We start from the raw sequence: 13,880 nt of genomic DNA on the forward strand, positions 1-13,880 counted from the left end.
GTTTTTTGATATAAATATGAACTTGATTGAACAGACATGCATGTATTGTATAACATAATGTCCTAGGTGTGTCATCTGATGAAGATCATAAAAGGTTAGTGCTGCATTTAGCTGTGGTTTGGGTTTTTGGTGACATTATATGCTAGCTTGAAAAATGGGTGTCTGATTATTTCTGGCTGGGCACTCTCCTGACATAATCTAATGTTTTGCTTTCGTTGTAAAGCCTTTTTGAAATCGGACAGTGTGGTTAGATAAACGAGAGTCTTGTCTTTAAATAGCTGTAAAATAGTCATATGTTTGAGAAATTGAAGTAATAGTATTTCAAACGATTCAAAAATCGCGCCACTGGATTAGACTGGCTGTTACGTAGATGGGACGAATTCGTCCCGCCTAGCCCATAGAGGTTAAGGGTTTGAAGATGACGTTACATTTGATTGCAGTCTCTGGTCTTGCTTGTTTCCTGGTTGTTGTCTCAATCTGTCTCAGCTCATGTTCATTATTGACCTGTCCTGTTCCACCCTCTGTGATGTAGAGCTCTGTGTAGATCTTATTGAGAAGTGTTGGGTTTCCTTGTTTAGAGATCCCCTCAAATACACATTGAAACTTCTTCTTTAGATTAGATTTGAGTTCACGTTGGCAAATCACAGCAAGCTCATCTGAATGAAGAAATAGCACAGAGGATATTAATATTACGTCTGTTTTAATGCCTACAGTATTGTAGGACTGTTATAACATTTTAACCTGTTTAGGATAGGGGGCAGTATTGACACGGCTGGATAAAAAACATACCCGATTTAATCTGGTTACCACTCCTACCCAGTAACTAGAATATGCATATACTTATTACATATGGATAGAAAACACCCTAAATTTTCTAAAACTGTTTGAATGGTGTCTGTGAGTATAACAGAACTCAAATGGCAGGTCAAAACCTGAGAGATTCCTTTACAGGAAGTGGCCTGTCTGACCATTTCTTGAACTTCTTTTCCATCTCTATCATTTACTAAGGATCTCTGCTCTAACGTGACACTTCCCACGTCGTCCATAGGCGCTCAGAGCCCGGGAAAAAACAGAATGTCGTCATTCCAGCCCCAGGCTGAAACACATTATCGCCTTTCTCAAGTGGCCGATCAAGGGACACTGGGCTTATGCGCGTGACCCCAACCGCCCCCGCCTTTGGGATTTTTTCCTCTGTTTGCCGAAAAGGAGATTCCCTGTCGAAATATTATCGCTTTTCTACGAGAAAAATGTCGTAAAAATTGATTTTAAACAGCGGTTGACATGCTTCGAAGTACGGTAATGGAATACTTAGAATTTTATTGTCACGAATTGCGCCATGCGCGCGACACTTCTTTACTATTTCGGATAGTGTCTGGAACGCACGAACAAAACGCCGCTATTCGGATATAACGATGGATTATTTTGGACCAAACCAACATTTGTTATTGAAGTAGCAGTCCTGGGTGTGCATTCTGACGAAGACAACAAAAGGTAATCAAACTTTTATAATAGTAAATATGATTATGGTGAGTGCTAAACTTGCCGGGTGTCTAAATAGCGAGCCCGTGATGCCTGGGCTATGTACTTAGAATATTGCAAAATGTGCTTTCACCAAAAAGCTATTTTAAAATCGGACATATCGAGTGCATAGAGGAGGTCTGTATCTATAATTCTTAAAATAATTGTTATGCTTTTTGTGAACGTTTATCGTGAGTAATTTAGTAAAATGTTAGCGAATTCCCCGGAAGTTTGCGGGGGGTATGCTAGTTCTGAACGTCACATGCTAATGTAAAAAGCTGGTTTTTGATATAAATATGAACTTGATTGAACAAAACATGCATGTATTGTATAACATAATGTCCTAGGGTTGTCATCTGATGAAGATCATCAAAGGTGAGTGCTGCATTTAGCTGTCTTCTGGGTTTTGGTGACATTATATGCTGGCTTGAAAAATGGGTGTCTGATTATTTCTGGCTTGGTACTCTGCTGACATAATCTAATGTTTTGCTTTCGTTGTAAAGCCTTTTTGAAATCGGACAGTGTGGTTAGATTAACGAGAGTCTTGTCTTTAAATGGCTGTAAAATAGTCATATGTTTGAGAAATTGAAGTAATAGGATTTTTAAGGTTTTGAAAATCGCGCCACAGGCTGGCAGTGGCTGTTACGTAGGTGGGACGAATTCGTCCCGCCTAGCCTAGAGAGGTTAAATTATAATCATTTACTCTCTTAACTGAATGTATTGTCATGACGTTGCCATCTCTCTGGGAACAGGGAGCACAGTTGACCCCCTCCCCCTTGCACCATCCCCCTACCTACCTCTCCCTACCCAGGCCCTGTCAAGGCGGTCGTAAATTCCAAAGGAAATGTCCTGCCAAACAGGCCCAGTTGAGTCTGAGAGGGGTATCATAGAGAGACAAGGAAATTCTTCCAACTCACAAAATTGGGGAACCGAACAACATTTATGTTCTGGAGGTATAAAAGATCGGTGAAGAATCCAGCTATGAACTGGTCCGCTTGGTACAATTGTGTGATACTCAGAAGAGACAATATAGCCATATTACCATAAAACTGTTTATATAATAGCCTCAGCTATGGGACTTGCATCTAAATGGTTGTATAAAATGTATTAATAAGGATAAAGCTATTTGGAATACGTTGAGATGCTATGTCCTGATGTTAATGTGATAGAATGTATTTCTGTTCAAAGCTTAAATAAGTCATCGGCACGCCCCCCAGGGACAAAGACAGGACCAGGCGTCATGTGACAAGCCTGTTCTATGTTCACGTATAAAACCCCCACCCTGATTTTCTTTCATGAGACCAGCTTACCTCAGAAGAGAGAGGCAAGGTTTGACCATCAAATTCCTCTACTGAAAGTTAACTATACCACGTGGTTAAACTTTTAGACTATCGAGACTGACAGAATAATAACAAGTCTTTGATATTAATTAATAGTCTGCAGCTAGAAATTATATCATTGAATGCGAAGACCGACGAAACATCCATCTATACCGACATTAATGAATGTCGCTTTGAAAGATCCATTCTAACCGAGAGAGAGCGAACGGGACAAAAACTCTCCAACAGGACAAAAACTCTCCAACAAGGATCCCGACGACACACTGAGCGTAAATATATATTGATTGCGATTGTTCCCGAATGAGTGAGCGTTCATGTACAAAGGATTAGCATATCAATTGTTAATATTAATGAACTCTGTGTGCCTCCTCAGCTGCCCTTTATGACCCTTTGTTTAACAAGACACCAGCCATGCCTGTTTAGCCCACTAGGGCACATTACTCTACCAATTCTTTGTGACGATAATTACTGTTTGTATGCTTTCTGTGAATTACTTAGTTTAGTAAATTAATGATTTTAAGACAATTGATGTATGGATGATTTAGTAAAGGCTGGATTCGTGCAGATACAACAATTTACGACGTTTGGAATGAGACTGGACGCGAGGTAAAATACACCATTTAAACCAGAAGATAATCGGCCTATACTATAATAGAATATAATATATAATGTTATAATATAGGAAAGTTATATTAGGAAAATTATAACTTTGTAATATGAATATTTTCCTTGGTGCCCCGATCTCCTAGTTAATTACAGTTAAACGATTAGTCAGTTTAATCGCGTGATAATAATTACAGGGAGTTATTTGATAAACATGTCTTCAAGTTAACCTGTTAGGGCTAGAGGGCAGTATTGACACGGCTGGATAAAAAACGTACCCGATTTAATCTGGTTACTACTCCTGCCCAGTAACTAGAATATGCATATAATTATTGGCTTTGGATAGAAAACACCCTAAAGTTTCTAAAACTGTTTGAATGGTGTCTGTGAGTATAACAGAACTCATATGGCAGGCAAAAACCTGAGAAGATTTAATGCAGGAAGTGGCCTGTCTGACAAGGTGTCGTTCTTCTTGCCTCTGTTTATTGAAGACTGAGGATCTCTGCTATGACGTGACACTTCCTACGGCTCCAATAGGCTCTCAGAAGGCGGCAAAAAGCTGAATCGTGGCTTTGCAGGCTCTGGCTGAAAAAAAGTAGCGCGTTTGGGTAGTGGCTGGTTACAGTACTGTGAGACTCAGGCGAAGGCCCGAGTCGACCCCATGCTTTGTTTTCTTTCGTTTGTTTACCTAAACGCAGATTCCCGGTCGGAATATTATCGCTTTTTTTATGAGAAAAATTGCATAAAAATGGATTTTAAACAGCGGTTGACATGCTTCGAAGTACGGTAATGGAAGATTTAGAATTTTTTTGTCAAGAATTGCGCCATGCTCGTGACCCTTATTTACACTTCGGATAGTGACCTGAACGCACGAACAAAACGCCGCTATTTGGATATAACGATGGATTATTTTGGACCAAACCAACATTTGTTATTGAAGTAGCAGTCCTGGGAGTGCATTCTGACGAAGAACATCAAAATTAATCAAACTTTTGTAATAATAAATCTGACTTTGGTCAGTGCTAAACTTGGTGGGTGTCTAAATAGCTAGCCGTGATGGCTGGGCTATCTATTGAGAATATTGCAAAATGTGCTTTCACCGAAAAGCTATTTTAAAATCGGACACCTCGATTGCACAAAGGAGTTCTGTATCTATAATTCTTAAAATAATTGTTATGTTTTTTGTGAACGTTTATCGTGAGTAATTTAGTAAATTCACCGGAGGTTTGCGGGGGGTATGCTAGTTCTGAACGTCACATGCTAATGTAAAAAGCTGGTTTTTGATATAAATATGAACTTGATTGAACAAAACATGCATGTATTGTATAACATAATGTCCTAGCTGTGTCATCTGATGAAGATCATCAAAGGTTAGTGCTGCATTTAGCTGTCTTCTGGGTTTTTGTGACATTATATGCTAGCTTGAAAAATGGGTGTCTGATTATTTCTGGCTGGGTACTCTGCTGACATAATCTAATGTTTTGCTTTCGTTGTAAAGCCTTTTTGAAATCGGACAGTGTGGTTAGATTAATGGTGCCCAAAGACACGACCGTATAAATGTGTAAATGTTTTCATAATGCATTACAGACTGGTGTGACTGATTATATTATTATTGGTATTATTGATGGTATTATTAATGTTGTCTCTCTCTGTCTCTCTCTCTAAATTAATCAACGCTGCTACAATATCATTGAGTTACACAGCTACTTTAGCTGTACTTTAGCTACAGCTTTTAAATGTTATAAAACAGCATTCAACATGAGGCAGACAGATCTTACATTTCTCCAGTGTGTCAGCGAGCTCCTTCTGGTTCATTTTCCTCAGGACGTGCAGTGTGATCTTCAGAGCCCCCTCTCTGGCACTGCTCTCCTGCTTCTCATCTTCAGAATCCACCACTTCCTCATCCTGCTTCTGACTCTCAAAGCATTCTGGGAGTTCTGGACTAAGAATCCTCTTGAACATCTTCAGCTCGTTCTTCACAAATGTCATAATTTTCTCTTCAAGCAACTGAAATAAATCAAGTAAATAAGTTAAGCAAGAGAAGAAATGCTTTCTCATTAACACAATAATGAATAATTGACAGATGAACTTTACTTGAGGAAAACAAAGACAAATGTTCATAACAGGATCACATACACTGAATATAGAGTCCAGGTCTGTTTGATGACTCTGGGAAGACTGACCACTGAGAATCTCTGACTCTGATCTCTCCTGTTGGTTTCTGTGGACAAAACATGAGATTACATCTCCTCATCCAGGGAGTCACACACACACACACACACACACACACACACACACACACACACACACACACACACACACACACACACACACACACACACACACACACACACACACACACACACACACACACACACACACACACACACACACACACTGTTTTAGGACTATGAAAATGGACTAAATGATTAGCCTATGGATTATGAAAACAACCAAAAGAAATGGGAAAATGGGAGAGGAGAAATGACTAGAGACAGTGTTGTTTAACTCACTGACCATGAACCATGAGGTCTTCTTACCTTTGTTCAGTAGAAAAGTCTTCCTCTCTAAACTCTATAGGTTCAAACATAGACCAGTCACTCTTCATGGACACACAGCTGGGAACAGGGGAGGCTGGTCTCTCCTGATTGATTGGACTTCAACACAACAGAGACAAACATTACATCTCTCTTCTACTCTGAGCTCAGATGGGGAAACAAGTGTTTCATTCCAAAACGCTATACATCCATTTTCAGAAATGTTGGGAAATGTAATTTTATTGTTTAAAGAAATTATTAAACCACTACAAGGCTTTATAAAGGCTTCTAACGTTTGTAATTTCCACTTCAAAATGTCAGACTTGATTTGATGAAAAAAATGGATCAACCACTACAAAAAATGTCCCTTAATTTACAATCCACACGAACAAACACATTTGCTGCTGTTTTCCTGCTGTGAGAAACTGGGTCAAATTAAGAGATGGCATCTGTAAGTGCATTCATCTAAAGATATCTAGGTGAGACAACCACATATCACAGTCAAATATACAGGATACCAACATTCCATTCCTGTTAAACAATGGATATATATCATTTTGCAAAAAAACACATTTTCACATACACATCTAAAATCTAGAACAGTTATATAGAATGTAACCATAAGAAATACCTTCTGATTAACAAACGTTTTAGAATATAAATTCTTAAACAAAATTGTCAGCTCACCTCTTAGCTTTGGTATCATGTCCCCCAGAGACACTCATTTTAGAGGCAGGGCAATCCTCCTCTCTCTCCCCAGCGAGTCTCATTTTAGAAGCAGGGCCCTCCTCCTTTCTCTCCCCAGAGAGACTGATTTTAGAGACTGGACCCCCAAACAGAGATCCAACATGTTGGTTGTGGTTAACACAGTGACAACTAATTATTGAATATAAATTGTTCTCATTTATTCATTATCTCTTAGAAATAAAACATTTCCTAACAGATACATCCAAACATTCAGGTGATTTAATGCATCACATGAACATGTAATCATGACTGATATTTGTCTCCTCATCTCCATGTTTAGTGTTAATAATAATAATAACAATAATATAATGTGTCATTGTTTGTTAAGGCAGAGGTTCCCAAACGTGACCCACCAACTGAGGTGTTTTTTGAGTTGGGTTGAACGGTGAAAACCAAACCATTTGACATGGCTAATTCTGTGTTCTGATGCTCTAACATTATAACAACATCAGTGGGGGCCTAATTGTCTAGCTTTTATTTAGTTGATTGAAAATTCTCAAAGATTACAGGCTATTATTGAAAAAGTCCATTATCTTTTCTACATACTTTCTATTTGGTTTTAGTCGTTTTGGGGGGCAATGTTTTATTTTGTTTTGGGGGGCAATGTCATCCCTCGACCCACCTGTACCCCTGCCGTGATCCACAAGTGGTCCTGACAGAGTTCACATAGGCTACCAGTAGCAGGACTCATCACCTTCAAATCAGTTTCATTCTAAATAACTGAGCATGTAGCGATATTTCCTAAACATTTCCTACAGAGACCATCAGGTCATCATCAATATAAAGGATATTTAAAAACATTTCCTACAGAGACCATCAGGTCATCATCAATATAAAGGATATTTAAAAACATTTCCTACAGAGACCATCAGGTCATCATCAATATAAAGGATATTTAAAAACATTTCCTACAGAGACCATCAGGTCATCATCAATATAAAGGATATTTAAAAACATTTCCTACGGAGACCATCAGGTCATCATCAATATAAAGGATATTTAAAAACATTTCCTACAGAGACCATCAGGTCATCATCAATATAAAGGATATTTAAAAACATTTCCTACAGAGACCATCAGGTCATCATCAATATAAAGGATATTTAAAAACATTTCCTACAGAGACCATCAGGTCATTCAGCAATATAAAGGATATTTAAAAACATTTCCTACGGAGACCATCAGGTCATCATCAATATAAAGGATATTTAAAAACATTTCCTACAGAGACCATCAGGTCATCATCAATATAAAGGATATTTAAAAACATTTCCTACAGAGACCATCAGGTCATCATCAATATAAAGGATATTTAAAAACATTTCCTACAGAGACCATCAGGTCATCATCAATATAAAGGATATTTAAAAACATTTCCTACAGAGACCATCAGGTCATCATCAATATAAAGGATATTTAAAAACATTTCCTACAGAGACCATCAGGTCATCATCAATATAAAGGATATTTAAAAACATTTCCTACAGAGACCATCAGGTCATCATCAATATAAAGGATATTTAAAAACATTTCCTACAGAGACCATCAGGTCATCATCAATATAAAGGATATTTAAAAACATTTCCTACAGAGACCATCAGGTCATCATCAATATAAAGGATATTTAAAAACATTTCCTACAGAGACCATCAGGTCATCATCAATATAAAGGATATTTAAAAACATTTCCTACAGAGACCATCAGGTCATCATCAATATAAAGGATATTTAAAAACATTTCCTACAGAGACCATCAGGTCATCATCAATATAAAGGATATTTAAAAACATTTCCTACAGAGACCATCAGGTCATCATCAATATAAAGGATATTTAAAAACATTTCCTACAGAGACCATCAGGTCATCATCAATATAAAGGATATTTAAAAACATTTCCTACAGAGACCATCAGGTCATCATCAATATAAAGGATATTTAAAAACATTTCCTACAGAGACCATCAGGTCATCATCAATATAAAGGATATTTAAAAACATTTCCTACAGAGACCATCAGGTCATCATCAATATAAAGGATATTTAAAAACATTTCCTACAGAGACCATCAGGTCATCATCAATATAAAGGATATTTAAAAACATTTCCTACAGAGACCATCAGGTCATCATCAATATAAAGGATATTTAAAAACATTTCCTACAGAGACCATCAGGTCATCATCAATATAAAGGATATTTAAAAACATTTCCTACAGAGACCATCAGGTCATCATCAATATAAAGGATATTTAAAAACATTTCCTACAGAGACCATCAGGTCATCATCAATATAAAGGATATTTAAAAACATTTCCTACGGAGACCATCAGGTCATCATCAATATAAAGGATATTTAAAAACATTTCCTACGGAGACCATCAGGTCATCAGCAATATAAAGGATATTTAAAAACATTTCCTACAGAGACCATCAGGTCATCATCAATATAAAGGATATTTAAAAACATTTCCTACAGAGACCATCAGGTCATCATCAATATAAAGGATATTTAAAAACATTTCCTACAGAGACCATCAGGTCATCATCAATATAAAGGATATTTAAAAACATTTCCTACGGAGACCATCAGGTTGTTCAGCAATATAAAGGATATTTAAAAACATTTCCTACGGAGACCATCAGGTTGTTCAGCAATATAAAGGATATTTAAAAACATGTCCTACAGAGACCATCAGGTTGTTCAGCAATATAAAGGATCATATCTCCAGCCTACTCTGTCTGTTGAATGTTTGACGGCCTAACTTCATAATAATTAGCCTAGACTTACCAGAGTCTGCCCATCTTTCCTTCAAATCAACACATTTATCCGACTTCGAAGTGTACAGAGAAATATGTGCCACAGTTTCTACAGCCATTTTGTAACTGCGTAGTCTACAAACTTATTTACAATTCCATGTGAGGAAATCACATATTTTCTGACGCTCTTGCAGAGGAAGTAGTCCATATTACAAACTTCAAAATCCTTTTTTTATTAATCTCAAATACACTACAATTTTTCAATTCCCTACATTGCAGGAAAGTTCTCAAAAGGTTATAAAATGCAGATCCTGTACAGAGTTTGTCTTTGGTTTCGGGAAGGCTGAAAGATGACGTTGAAATCCTGCCAAGTATTGCAAACAGGAAGTTAACTTAGTCACAAGGTTGTGCCAACTGCAGAAGTGTTGCAAAATCCTTTACACCCCACTCTTCCCCATCAGTCTTAAGAACAAAAGATGTGTTTTAATGTAGATACAACAGAAACAATATGTGATACTCTCAACTTCTCTTTTATCAGAACATAGACATTTCCAAGAGGAGGCTGGTGGGAGGAGTTATAGGAGGATGGGTTCATTTTTATGGCTGAAATGGATTCAATAAATGAATTTGATACCGTTCCATTTAATCCATTCCAGACTTTACACTGAGCCCGTCCTATAGCTCCTCCACCAGCCTCCTCTGGTTTGTATGTGAAAGTATTCAGGTGTTCATGTTGCTGTGGAGGCAAATTATATGTAAAAATAATTATATATAATTCAGCCGTAAAAATTAAATCATATGTTAAAATGGTGTATTTCTAAGTTTTGTAGAAAAAAAAGAAAAAAATTCTACTCTATGGCATTATCAAAAGTTGAAACATTTTAAAAGCAGTGATTTTCAAACACAATTAGATTGGCAGTGGTGTGGGGAGCAATAATATACCCTCCATTGTGCTAGAAACTCATCACAGGTTTAGAAATCAGTGTTTTACTTTAATGTCACATATAATTTTTTCAAATCTTTTTAACTACAGATCATAGAAACGTCCTGTTTTCACAAATATGGATACTGTTTTGGTGCTGGAGAGGATGAATATGAGGTTGAAAAGTGTCAGAATGGCATTTTAACACTAGAATCAAACACCGATAAATCTATATACTACAATCAGTCCTGCTCCCTGACTTTTAACACTACAATCAGTCCTGCTCCCTGACTTTTAACACTACAATCAGTCCTGCTCCCTGACTTTTAACACTACAATCAGTCCTGCTCCCTGACTTTTAACACTACAATCAGTCCTGCTCCCTGACTTTTAACACTACAATCAGTCCTGCTCCCTGACTTTTAACACTACAATCAGTCCTGCTCCCTGACTTTTAACACTACAATCAGTCCTGCTCCCTGACTTTTAACACTACAATCAGTCCTGCTCCCTGACTTTTAACACTAGAATCAGACCTGCTCCCTGACTTTTCCTAAATGTTTGTATTTTACACTGCTCATTTGTCAATATTTTTCAATCACAAACAGAAAAGTATTTACAGCCTTTGAACCTGTTTACACCAATTCCTAACTTAACCCACCAAGACAATGTGCTGTTGGACGTTGGTGTCCAGCCAGCCACTAATGAGTCTCTCTTTCCTTACTGAATAAATGACAAATAGATGAATGGGCCATAATTGTGCACCTTAATTCAAAATTTAATTTAAATTGGGCCTAACTGAATGATTAGGAGGGTGAATGTCACGTCCTGACCAGTAAAGGGGTTATTTGTATTGTAATTTGGTCAGGACGTGGCAGGGGGTGTTTGTTTTATGTGGTTCGGGGTTTGTTGGGATATGTTCTTTTGTAAGAGGGCTGTTTGTTTTATGTGTTCCGGGGTTTTGGGGTATTGTTCTGGTTTTGTATTTCTATGATTTTCTAGGTTGTGTATTTCTTTGTTGGCCTGGTATGGCTCTCAAACAGGAACAACTGTACATCGTTGTTGCTGATTGGGAGTCATACTTAGGTAGCCCTTTTTTCACCTGAGGTTTGTGGGAAGTTGTTTTTGCATAGCTGTGTGTAGCCTGCATTACTGTGCGTTCGTTCGTTTTCTTGATTTGTTTCGTTAAGTGTTCGAATAAAAGTTAAAATGAACACTCAACCCGCTGCGCCTTGGTCCACTTCATACGACGCCCGTTGCAGTGAAGAGGTTGATTTAATGTAGAACAATAGTGTAATGATGAGGTGAAGAGGTTGATTTAATGTAGAACAATAGTGTATTGATGAGGTGAAGAGGTTGATTTAATGTAGAACAATAGTGTATTGATGAGGTGAAGAGGTTGATTTAATGTAGAACAATAGTGCAATGATGAGGTGAAGAGGTTGATTTAATGTAGAACAATAGTGTAATGATGAGGTGAAGAGGTTGATTTAATGTAGAACAATAGTGTATTGATGAGGTGAAGAGGTTGATTTAATGTAGAACAATAGTGTATTGATGAGGTGAAGAGGTTGATTTAATGTAGAACAATAGTGTAATGATGAGGTGAAGAGGTTGATTTAATGTAGAACAATAGTGTATTGATGAGGTGAAGAGGTTGATTTAATGTAGAACAATAGTGTAATGATGAGGTGAAGAGGTTGATTTAATGTAGAACAATAGTGTATTGATGAGGTGAAGAGGTTGATTTAATGTAGAACAATAGTGTAATGATGAGGTGAAGAGGTTGATTTAATGTAGAACAATAGTGTAATGATGAGGTGAAGAGGTTGATTTAATGTAGAACAATAGTGTAATGATGAGGTGAAGAGGTTGATTTAATGTAGAACAATAGTGTAATGATGAGGTGAAGAGGTTGATTTAATGTAGAACAATAGTGTAATGATGAGGTGAAGAGGTTGATTTAATGTAGAACAATAGTGTATTGATGAGGTGAAGAGGTTGATTTAATGTAGAACAATAGTGTAATGATGTAAGGGAAATGAAAACATGCTATGAGTTGCAGTAGGCCTTTAGAATGATGTAAAACATGTCCTGGACTCTATCCAAGTTGATGAGGGGGAAACAAACGATACCAGCCTGATCAGCCGGTCCATCGACACTACTCCTAAACTATAACACAACTTATTTCACACATGATAAGAGTTACAATAATCTGAGGAGTGACAATATTAGGCCTATCAGTTGTCAAATTGTACATGACGAGATGGGAGCATCTTGTAATTGACAGATGGAGTTAAAGGAGCATCTACTGATCAAATCCTCCTTCTGAGTCACATGCAGGTGAAACATTGTGATTTCTATATAGTACTCTATCTGTAAGAACAGATTCTGCAGGTAAAACATTGTGATTTCTATATAGTACTGTATCTGAAAGAGCAGATTCTGTAGGTTAAACATTGTGTTTCTATATAGTACAGTATCTGAAAGAGCAGATTCTGCAGGTTAAACATTGTGTTTCTATATAGTACTGTATCTGAAAGAGCAGATTCTGTAGGTTAAACATTGTGTTTCTATATAGTACTGTATCTGAAAGAGCAGATTCTGCAGGTTAAACATTGTGATTTCTATATAGTACTGTATCTGAAAGAGCAGATTCTGCATTGTCCTTGACACTTACCTTTATCAAATAACTCTCAACATTCAAGAGGTGCAGCTTTATTTCCAAAGTTCACTTTTTCTTCAACAATATCCGTGTTGTTTATGTATTTATCACATGACCACTCCAGCAGCAGCATTGATCTGGCAACTAAGAAAAAACTAGTAACATAATCAAATTAAAATCTGCTATTCTGTCTTCAATGGATGAACGGCCAATAGAAACCAGATAGAAACTGATAGTGGTGCATATGACCTCAGTTCTGGTTAGCGGCAGACTTCGAAACCAACTTGCTCAGGGTTTTTCCATGTCTGGGGAAAGATGAAACCAGGCCAGCGAGTGAGTTACTGTCTGAGACTGTGGTTTTGAGTCATGTGGAGCCTTACATGGGCAAAGGCAGAAATGTGACCATGGAAAGCTTCTTCACATCAGTTTCCCTGTCAGACAAGTTGATTGCAAAGAAGACTAGCCTGCTATGAATAGTGAACAAACAAAGGGGGAAGCTGCCCTCCTCTGCACAAAACAAAATATCTGCTGAGAGTGGTAAAGCAACACTCACAGTGTGATGGAGAGTGGTAAAGCAACACTCACAGTGTGATGGAGAGAGGTAAAGCAACACTCACAGTGTGATGGAGAGAGGTAAAGCAACACTCACAGTGTGATGGAGAGAGGTAAAGCAACACTCACAGTGTGATGGAGAGAGGTAAAGCAACACTCACAGTGTGATGGAGAGAGGTAAAGCAACACTCACAGTGTGATGGAGAGTGGTAAAGCAACACTCACAGTGTGATGGAGAGA

The 13,880-nt window shown here is 37.5% G+C and overlaps 1 protein-coding gene across 1 annotated transcript; it reads right to left on the reverse strand.

The window, feature by feature from the left end:
• Positions 1-1,582: 1,582 nt before the first annotated feature.
• Positions 1,583-10,081, reverse strand: LOC123743364 (uncharacterized). The gene is made up of 5 exons (XM_082972280.1): positions 9,533-10,081; positions 6,686-6,821; positions 6,002-6,118; positions 5,598-5,682; positions 1,583-5,468 (listed from the first exon to the last, which is right to left on the reverse strand). Exons 1-5 carry the CDS (start codon positions 9,618-9,620, stop codon positions 5,181-5,183), a joined length of 714 nt encoding a protein of 237 aa, XP_082828406.1. The 5' UTR covers positions 9,621-10,081; the 3' UTR covers positions 1,583-5,180.
• Positions 10,082-13,880: the final 3,799 nt, after the last annotated feature.

The sequence above is a fragment of the Salmo salar genome, unplaced genomic scaffold (assembly GCF_965601325.2).
Source record: "Salmo salar unplaced genomic scaffold, fSalSal1 ptg000619l, whole genome shotgun sequence".
NCBI classification, from domain to species: Eukaryota; Metazoa; Chordata; class Actinopteri; order Salmoniformes; family Salmonidae; genus Salmo; species Salmo salar.